This window comes from Trachymyrmex cornetzi, unplaced genomic scaffold, assembly GCF_001594075.2.
Source record: "Trachymyrmex cornetzi isolate Tcor2-1 unplaced genomic scaffold, Tcor1.1 scaffold130, whole genome shotgun sequence".
NCBI lineage: Eukaryota > Metazoa > Arthropoda > Insecta > Hymenoptera > Formicidae > Trachymyrmex > Trachymyrmex cornetzi.
The window spans coordinates 302,081-312,950 of record NW_017295873.1 but is presented as its reverse complement, the minus strand read 5'-3'; the positions used below and the strand labels follow the sequence as shown (position 1 = coordinate 312,950).

The 10,870-nt window shown below is 34.6% G+C and overlaps 1 protein-coding gene across 1 annotated transcript in view; it reads left to right on the top strand.

The window, feature by feature from the left end:
- Positions 1-10,870, top strand: part of pHCl-1 (pH-sensitive chloride channel 1) — a 234,153-nt gene that overhangs the window by 131,140 nt on the left and 92,143 nt on the right. The window contains exon 9 of the mRNA XM_018522315.1: positions 1,097-1,311. Coding sequence (XP_018377817.1) covers positions 1,097-1,311 — 215 coding nt within the window. The remainder of the gene's footprint in view (positions 1-1,096; positions 1,312-10,870) is intronic.

The following is a 10,870-nucleotide window of genomic DNA, read 5'->3' as shown; positions in this document are numbered from 1 at the left end:
CCCCCCCCCCCCCCCGTAAATATAAACCTAACTTATTTTTCAATATCTCCCTTGGTGCGGAAAGTTGGAATCTTATGTGGAGCCGCACTTTGCATAACAATTTGTAAACCCATGAACGCGTTGAATAGAAGCCTAATTTCAAACCAGTTTTTCAAATACGGCGACTAAGATATTGAATATACTTCTATTATGTACAGGATCTTTTTTTTAATATCACAAGCTTTATTTTTTGTCTGACACTTTTTTTGTACAATGAATATTTTAGAGAGTATTAATGAAAAACGAGTTTTTGCATAGTTTTCAAGATGGCGACCTAAATATGTTCGATCGTCAAAAAATTCTTTCAGTATTCAGCGATGAAAAATACAGCAAAATCAAGTTTCAAAGAAAACGAGGAGAAGGAATTAACGTAAAAGTTCATTAAAATTATTAAATTGCTTGTCAAGTAATATTACTACTATTATTGCGTTTCAAAACCGAAAAAGATTTCAACGCGCGGTTTACAAAATCAGATATGTATGTGTCAGATATGTAAATTTACACTAAAATATTTAAACATTAATATTTACTTTTACCTAATATAAGATTTCTCTTATTTAGTTAGATTTATTCTTATCCGTACAAATTCACATCACATTTGTTTAGATTTTAGACATATCTACACAAAAAAGTTGCATTTTCTTCAAAAATAAAATTCTTGTTTTATCATAATTTAAGAAAAAAGTTGAAAGTAGTAAAGTGTTTATAAAAAAGCGTTTCTATCAATATATATTATTATATTAAGAGTATTACTTTCAAATTAATCAAATAAATAATGTTTTAAACATTGGAGCCACCATTTCTAAAAATAATATTTTGAGAAAAGTGTATTTCAACGTCTTAAGAGATAAAAATTTTGCAATATTTACGATTTACTTACAACTATTTATCTATACCAATTTAAATTTTATAACTTTAATAAAAAAAATATGTAGTGATAAGAAACAGTTTTTAACTTTTTTTCAAGTTCTTTAATTTCTTAAATGCTTTGCACTTTAATCACAATAAGTATACAGTTTAGTCTAACATGAAAAATTGCTGCTTTCAATTATTTTAGGTGTAACAACGATGCTCAACTTTTTCACCACGTCAAATGGCTTCCGGGGAACGCTGCCTGTCGTTTCAAACTTGACTGCCATGAACGTATGGGATGGGGTATGCATGTGTTTCATCTACGCGAGTCTTCTCGAGTTCGTCTGCGTGAATTATGTCGGTCGCAAACGGCCGATGCACAACGTTGTCTATCGTCCGGGCGAGAATCCCGTTACCCAGGTACTTTGCTGATTGATGTATTTTGAATCATTTTATTCGTTACATATGTATGACGCGTAAGTTGTATTTTTATTTCGTAGATATTCAGATGCGATACGAATTTAAATGAAGCCATACTGTTTTTTTCGCACAATTAACGCAAAATTATGTAACTTGACATAAATTATTATAAATCATTTTTAGACAAATATATTTGGGATCGGTTTAAAAGTCAATTATCGATTATAATAACATGATCTGTAAACTCTCCCTCTCCTCCCCCTCTTCCCCCTCCCCCTCTTTTTCTCCTCCTTCCCCCCTCTCCCCTCCCCACCCCCTCTCTCTCCTGAGATGTGCAAACCTTTCAGATTATCAATTATATTCATCTAAAATTATACACGCGCACACATACATACTACATACAGTTACTACGTGCAGTTAATTATATTTATGGTATATATAAATATATTAGAACATTAAAATATTTTAAACCGATCCTTATAATGAACAATTAATTTTTCTTACTGGATAAACAAATTAAATTGTATTTTACAAAAGAATTATTCATCCTACTGTTTGCTAGTGTTAACAAGTGAATGAAAATATTAATCATCGGTTTTTTTTCAGAATATAAATGCATTTGTGCAACTAAATTGATATAGAAAGACATCTGACATTAGCTAATGTCTACAAGTTATAGCGCCACAAACTTTTACATAAAACATAATGCATAGGCATAAAAAAATCAAAGTTTCTCTTTTTCGTGAAATGGAAGGAAAGAAAGAAGTCTGATTAGTTGATTCTCTTAAACACTGTGCGTTATGCGTTATGCAAAAGTCTATGCTGCGGCTTTATGATTTTGTGACAAGAAAATAGATGAGTATCACGCGATAATATTATTGATGTTAGATAAGATTAATCAATATTGACAATATAATCTTGATGAAAGGGACAACCTTCTCTTCAAATGAGAAGAGAACAAACTCTATAAATTTCACTTAAAGCTCTAATATAGATTCCACAAGACTTTATATTAAATTTAACTCATAAAACTAGAGTTTTGCGCATTCATCCCTCTAATTTCTCGAAGATATAATTCGCAAGAAGATTACAATAAGAAAATAATTTTTTATATCAAAAATAGAATGAGATATATGCCAGGTTAACATACATATTAGATATTGGAATCTTTCATCATATGACTGATTTTTAATATTGTCTTACGCATCGCAAATGCGTAAAAGATTACGATCACAGATTATGTTATAAATTCGATGAAAAATACTGTAAATTCTGTAAATTCTCAAATTTATTATTTTTAAGATTATTACCGAATCAATAATTATTATCGAATTATTTATACAAAAAACATTCGTTTATGCCATGATGCATTCTAAGTTTATCAGAAATAGATTTTTCATGAAGTTCGATACTTGTTTATCACACTGTTTGTTCTTTTACTGCGTATACATTTTGCACACAAAAATTTGTGATGCGACTTTGCACAAATACAACATATATTTTTTTCTTTGCAGCTTTCTCAAGATTTCTTCATTTATATAATTCTTTTATTCATATTTTTTCCAGAGAGTGTGAGTACATTTTCTTGCGTTTCAATCAATACTCCTCGTAAGCCACGAAAGAATCGCGCGGATTGTGCCCACTGAAACATATTACTACCGAAACAAACGCTAGCGCTAGTTTCGCGATCCGACAAAGAGTGTTTCAAATAGTATTTTTGTCTTTTTCTAACTTATACTTAGTTATGACTGCATATGGACAGTACCGTGTATTACACATGCGCAATTAAAATTGAGTATAAGTTAGAAAAAGACAAAGATATCTTAGGACGCTCTCGCCCGGATCATTCTTAACGAAGGCGGCATAAGACCAGGCTCATCCTAATAATATTTCAGTATTGTATTTTAGTGATTGTACCGCATCTTTATCGTTAACAATCAATCAATCGGTCTTCAAGGTACATTCGACAACATATATCATATCGACATACGTATTCAGTTACATAACTATTATTACGCAAATACTTTGTATTTAAAACACGATCATTTAAAAGAATTACTTTAAAAAGGTAGACAGAGGATGATTTACTCATAGTTAATTAGAATAATTCAACATGCTGTAAGTTTAAGTAACATACCCGGTAAAATTTTTTCATGCATGAATATATATAAACCCAGACACCACACGACATCCATTGGACATCCAAACTTGGTTTCAATCTAGTCCAAACGTCCATGGACTTAGTACGAATGTTTTAAAAACGTATGTTATTCAACGTATAAAGTATGTTCAAATTTGGACATTTTAAAAATATTCATTCCATACAAAAAATTTTCTAAATCTGCTCGCGACGTGTTGCTTTCGCTGATTTGACAAGTGAAAATTTTTTTAAGATCGCACGAGGAACTTTTGTTAGTATGTACGGACATCTTTTGAACGTCCCATGAACGTCCCTAGGACATCTGTGCTGTGATAAACATTTTCAACGACGAAAAATCTACCCAGATAACCAAGCGTGTGATGTCCCACGATATCCTCACAAAATACCGCTACCATACTGTTACTGTACAGGATAACTGGTACTGTGAAAGTACAGCGTATGATTTCCTAACCTGAAAATAGTCGTAATAACATTAAGATTAAATATTAGACAGTAACTGACTGGATGTTCAGTTGAACTGCACAAATTTCTATTAGGAACATATTGAACAGATGTATCGTAATTATACATCCATGATTATATAGGTATTCGTGGATCATCGAAGTGTAGTGGTTTCCATACGATTTCAGAAGTCAAATATAGTGGATGGCGGTATATAATCGGATGGGCGACCGCTTCGAAGCACTATGAAATTAGTTCCAGAATTCAGGGAAAAACGTTTTTTTTTATTATAATTTTATGATGTGTATTATGGAATAAGATATTAATCAATAATAATACTCATATAAGAATCATTTTGTCTTGATTGTGGTCTAAAATTTGTTTAATGTATTAATTTGGTCCAGTTTTAGTCCATTGCGTCCTAAAACGGATGTTTTTGAAACGTTTTTAAAATATTCACGGATCTAATCTGGATGTTTTAATATGTCCAAAACGTCCAACATGTACGTTTTAAATACATTTTTAAAACGTTACTGTGCTGTCTGGGACATACATAAATATTCATAAACATATACAGGGTGTCCGAAAAGTGTGGAAACGGTCGAATATCTCGAGAAATACACATCGGATCAGAAATTTGAAAATATACGTATTCAATGTTTTCAAAAAAACTATCTTTTGACATCTAACATGACCCCCCCACCTCCACCCGCTGTGGGTGAAAGAGAGGGTAAGTTTAAAATTTTAAATGGGAACCTCCATTTTTTATTGCAGATTTCGCTTCTTCAGAAAAAGTTACATAAATTTTACCTATTACAAACATTTTTTTGATGACAGATGGCGCTGTAATCAGCGAAATTAAAAAATGAGTCTAAAACGTTTAAAATATTTCAAGAAATACTCAAAGGATCAAAAAAATAAAAATGTACGTATTCAATGTTGCCAAGAAAGCTATCCATTGACACAAAAACTCTATCCCCCACCTACCATCCGCTGGGGGTGAAAGGGTAGGTAACTTTAAAATTTTAAATGAGAAAACCCCCATGTTTTATTGCAGATTTCGCTTCTGCAGAAAAAGTCGTATTAACCCTTTAACGCCGAGATGTGCTGAATTTCGACATGGATTTCAACCCCCAACAATTAGCAGAAAAGAACGTAGACAAGTATCGGAAGGTCCATTTGTATGTAATAAAGTATCAGAAACGTGTTCCCGATAGAAACTTCGAAAACGTGTACTGTATACAATTTTCATTTTTCGATTTTGAGTTCACAATGGCGCCTATAAACTCAAAATTTTTCGAAATTTTACGTACGGCGAGTAAATTTGCAAAAAATATGCCCGAATTCGATTGAAACTTGTTACTCGGGGATTTTTGGGATCGCTGATTACGAATGTGAAGTCAGAATCCAAAAATTCAACTTGACGTACCTTCAATGGCTTTGACAGAAAAAGAAAAAATCAAAATCGAAAAGTTATCCGCCCATCCACCAGAGTGAGAATATGCTCCGTTGAGTATTTCTTGAGATATTTTAAACGTTTTAGACTCATTTTTTAATTTCGCTGATTACAGCGCCATCTGTCATAAAAAAAATGTTTGTAGTAGGTAAAATTTATGTAACTTTTTCTGAAGAAGCGAAATCTGCAATAAAAAATGAGGACTCCCGTTTAAAATTTTAAACTTACCCTCTCTTTCACCCACAGCGGGTGGGGGGTCATGTTAGATGTCAAAAGATAACTTTTTTAAAAACATTGAATACGTATATTTTCAAATTTCTGATCCGATGTGTATTTCTCGAGATATTCGACCGTTTCCACACTTTTCGGACACCCTGTATAATGATATATGAAATATGTCCATACATGTTCATACATCCCTCTTTCTTTTGTAAAATTACTTTTTAGTATAATAGAAATAATAATAGTAATGTGAAAACATAAAAAATAATAAAGGTATAATTTTCGTGTCAGAAAAATACAAATTTGGAAAAATGTAAAAAAAATTGCTTATACACAATTATGGATAGTTGCTTATATAAAATTATGCATAATTTTATATATAATTATACATAAGTAAATTTTTTATATTTCTTTAAATTTGATTTTTCCTAAAACAAGTAGTGAGAAAATTATCCTTTTAATTATTTTTAATGTTTTTACATTACTATTATTGTCTTTATTAAACTAAAAAGTGATTTTACAAAAGAAAGTGAAATGTATAAACATGTATGGACATACACTACGCAACAAAATTATTGCAACAAAATTTTTCATCGAAATTTTGCTATTTTTCAAATGCGCATAACTCGGTCAATTTTCATCGTATCAAGGCGATTTTTTTTTCATTTTGTAGATAATTATCTGTATTTTAAGAAAAACTTGATGCGAAATTAGGTGCAAGTTGATGCCGCATCTCCATGTTTTGATAAAGCTCAAGCATTTTATTTTTCTTAAAAAATTTGATTGTTTGACGCGCTACCTAGATCGCACTTTTTTTTCGAAAATACCACATAGACCATTGTAAAGTGCACTTTTCAACAAACAACTTGAAAAAATTTGAGTCTCTACGATTTTTCTTGACCGAGTAATGCCATTTTGAAGTTATTCGAGTGTTTTTAACGAATATCGCGATAGAGTCAAATGCCGAAACCTCATTGTGGGGAAGGATCCGTATTGAACATTAATTTTATTATGCAGAGTGAATACTAACAAAAAAAGACACAGAAAAGCACAGGATATTTTATTTTCTTACTAAAAATGCCTCGGCTTACTGAAATTCAATCTGCTTAATTTGTGGCCTTGCTAGAGACGGGATCGCAATAAGAATGGGTATTAATCGCTCGACGGTATCGCGTATTTTTAGTCGGTACCAAGAAACAGATTCTTATCATCGGAGGCCTGGTCAAGATCGACCTAGGGTAACTACGAATCGGGAGGATTGCAACATTGTCAATGAAGCTCTGCGCGTCCTAACAAGGATTGCGCGACAAATCGGGAACGAAGCTTTACCAGGCAAACGAATTAGTACTCAAACGATAAGAAGACGCCTTCACGAAAAAGGTTTAAGATCACGAATTCGTGCTAGAGTGCCCATGTTGACAACAGTGCATCGGCGAACTCGTCTACGTTACGCCCGTAATCATCGAAACTGGACGGCCAGACAGTGGAGAAATATGTTGTTTACAGACGAATCTCGATTTTGTCTGTTTGGCAATGATGCTAGAATCCGAATTTGGCGACGTAGACGAGAGCGTTTTCATGTTGATCAAGCGAATCATGTTGATCCAACTTGAGCGTTCGGTGGAGGATCCGTTATGGTAGGGGGTGGAATACCAATGAACAGATCTAGTGATTCTCCAACCCCCAGGATTCACAGCGGTACGTTACATAAACGAAGTTTTGCGTCCTTGCGTGATTCCAATGCATCGACGAATAGGCCGTGATTTCATCTTGATGCAGGATAATGCACTTCCCCATGTTGCGAGGATAACTCGTGAGTACTTGACAGTAAACAATATACCGTTACTGCCTCATCCATCTAACAGCCCAGACCTCAATCCTATTGAGTATGTATGGGACATGATGGGTAGGAGATTACGTAACTTGGAGAGGCCTCCTGCTAATCTGCAAGAGCTTCAGAGAGCTCTATATGAAATCTGGCACGAGATACCTCAAGATTCAATCAGAGCATGCATTAATATGCAAGAACGTTTAGGAGAGGTTATCCGACGCTGAGGTGGTAATACACGGTATTGAATGCCTCCAACACTTGACCGCTCTGGCATTAGACAAATAGGGTTTGGAGTCAGAAAATACTGTGGAAGTGACGAGCCACGGGGTCCCTAATTTGACAAATGGTTTATATAATCGGCCCTCTCCAGGGCCAAAATGATGCGTAAAGTCCAACCAGCAACCTCCTCGCGGTACGTATCGAGTAATGCTAATGCTGGCGGTATTCGTTAAAAATGCCCGAATAATTTCAAAATGGCATTACTCGGTCAAAAAAAATCGTAGACTCGAATTTTTTTTCAAATTGTTTGTTGAAAAGTGCACTTTACAATGATCTATGTGGTATTTTCGAAAAAAAATCTGGGCGATCCAGGTAGCGCGTCAAACAATCAAATTTTTTAAGAAAAAAAATGCTTGGGCTTTATCAAAACATGGAGATGCGGCATCGACTTGCACCTAATTTCGCATCAAGTTTTTTTCTTAAAGTACAGATAATTTATTACCTACAAAATGAAAAAAAAATCGTCTTGATACGATGAAAATTGACCGAGTTATGCGCATTTGAAAAATAGTAAAATTTCGTTGAAAAATTTTGTTGCGATAATTTTGTTGCGTAGTGTATTTCATATTAGGTATTAAACTTAATTCTAGCCGTTTTTCGTCTCCAAAATTGATTTGTTTCGAACAGAAGATGAATGAATACCTCAATCAAAGTAATTTCCTCCATTTTTTTCTACTTTATTACTAATTAATAATACTTTATTAATAATACTTTGATTAAAGTATTTCCCTTCGAAACAAATCAATTTTGGAGACGAAAAACGGCAGGAATTAAGTTTAACACCTAATATATGATTATACATGTTTATGAATATTTATGTATGTTTATACATATTTATACATATCCATGTATGCAAAATTTTTTACCGGTCACTGACATAAATAGCGCACTATTCCTTCGAAAGTGCTTATTATTTTCGAAAAGAGCTGCAATATACATGTCTCCATCATTAAATTCTTATTTCACAATCGATTATGCCCCTCTCTCCCTTCGTTTCATCCTCTTTTCTTTCCTCCTACTTCATTTATTCCATTTTTTTTCTCCTTTCTCCCTTCCCCCTTCCCCCTTTTCTCTTTCTTTCTCCCTCTCTTCTTCCCTATAAGCATGTAATATTATTTAATATTAAGTAATATTTTAAGCACATTATTAGAATATTAAATGTAACATTTTAATTATATACAGGGTGGGCCATTTTAATCGATCCACCCAAATATCTCCAAAAGTAAGCGCTATACAAAAAAATTGTTCAAACAAAAGTTGTTCAGGACAATGGGGGTCATCTTTCTACATTATTGGTTTTGACCTTAAGGTCAATTTTTAAGGTTATTTGAAGGTCAATAATTTTTTTAAATGAGAACCCCTATTTTCGACACCGGATTCGGAATGGGCGGGAAATTTTACGTCAGAAATGATAGTTTGATAATTTGCTAAAGTGACCTTCAGAAGGTCAAATGTTGAAAAATCGTCCAAAAGCTGTTTTCTTCAAACTTTAGAACATTTATGGGCGAACAAATGTTTTAGTAGGTTTGGAGGCCAACGACCTTGGCTATCTTGACCTTGAGGTCAAATTTAAAGGTTATTAGAAGGTCAAAGTGATTTTTTTATGAAAAACCTTACTTTCCTCGCTAATCTTACTTTTAGCGTTACCCAGAAACAACGACGTGGACGTAGTAAGTTCTGTTTCCTTTGAGGTGCTTGTTTACCGTGAGTCTCCTTGCCTCTCACGATTGGGGTGCTTGTTTACCGTGAGTCCCTTTGCCTCTCATGATTGGGGTGCTTGTTTACCGTGAGTTCCCTTGCCTCTCACGATTGGGGTGCTTGTTTACCGTGAGTCCCCTTGTCTCTCACGATTGGGGTGCTTGTTTACCATCAGTCCCCTTGCCTCTGACTTTAACCATATTAAAGCAAGTGTTAAAAGTTGCCTCCATTAGCTTGAAGACACAAATTTTCACGCCTTTGAAAATGTTGCACTGTCCTTAGCAAAGTTTCCCTTGGGATTGCAACGCAGGCTCGACGAATACGGTCTATCATGTCTTCTCTGGTTGTTGGCCGTTGTGTAAGAACAACATCTTTTAAGAAGCCCCATAAATAGAAATCGGGAGATGTCATGTCTGGTGAGCGCGGAGGCCAATTAACTGGACCTCCTCGTCCAATCCACCTCTCATTATAATTATCATTTAGAAATTCGCGTACTATTAGCGCAAAGTGGAGTGCTGCACCATCTTGCTGTAACCACATTCTCTGCCGTGTTTCTAAATCGACATCCTCCAAGAACTCTGGCAATCGATCCCTAAGCAATTCCAAATAGGTATATCTATCGACATTTCTCTCAAAAGCATAAGGTCCGATCAGGTAACCGTTTATTATGTCACACCATACGATAACGCTCCATCGATGTTGATGGTCCACAGTCCTGTGCCAGTGGGGATTTTCATTGGACCAGTTGTGGCAATTGTGCCTATTTAGTTGACCATCACTGTTAAATGTAGCCTCATCAGGAAACATCACATACCTAAAAAACTGAGTATCATTTTCTATCATTCTTAAAGCCCACTGGCAAAACTCAATACGCATTTTAACGTGATTTGGCTTTAATTCCTGAAGTAAAGTTATGTGGTATGCATGATATTTAAGATTTCTTAGAATTCGTAAAGCCGTTCTTCGTGGTATACCAATTTCCCTTTCAATTCGGCGACTGCTAATGTGAGGATCGAGATGAATAGCTGCTAGGACAGTCACAACACGAGGATCAGTTTCGTTGTATTCGTGGCGTCTGCGTTTACGAGTCAGATGTCCACCGCGAGCTCTTTCAGTTAACCTGCGTATTGTCATGTGATTAGGTCGTCTCCTTAAAGGAAATCTTTTAACGTACAGCCGTGCCGCTGCACGGTAGTTGTTGTGACTGGCAAGGGGACTCACGGTAAACAAGCACCCAAAAGGAAACAGAACTTACTACGTCCACGTCGTTGTTTCTGGATAACGCTAAAAGTAAGATTAATGAGGAAAGTAAGGTTTTTCATAAAAAAATCACTTTGACCTTCTAATAACCTTTAAATTTGACCTCAAGGTCAAGATAGCCAAGGTCGTTAGCCTCCAAACCTACTAAAACATTTGTTCGCCCATAAATGTTCTAAAGTTTGAAGAAAACAGCTTCTGGACGATTTTTCAA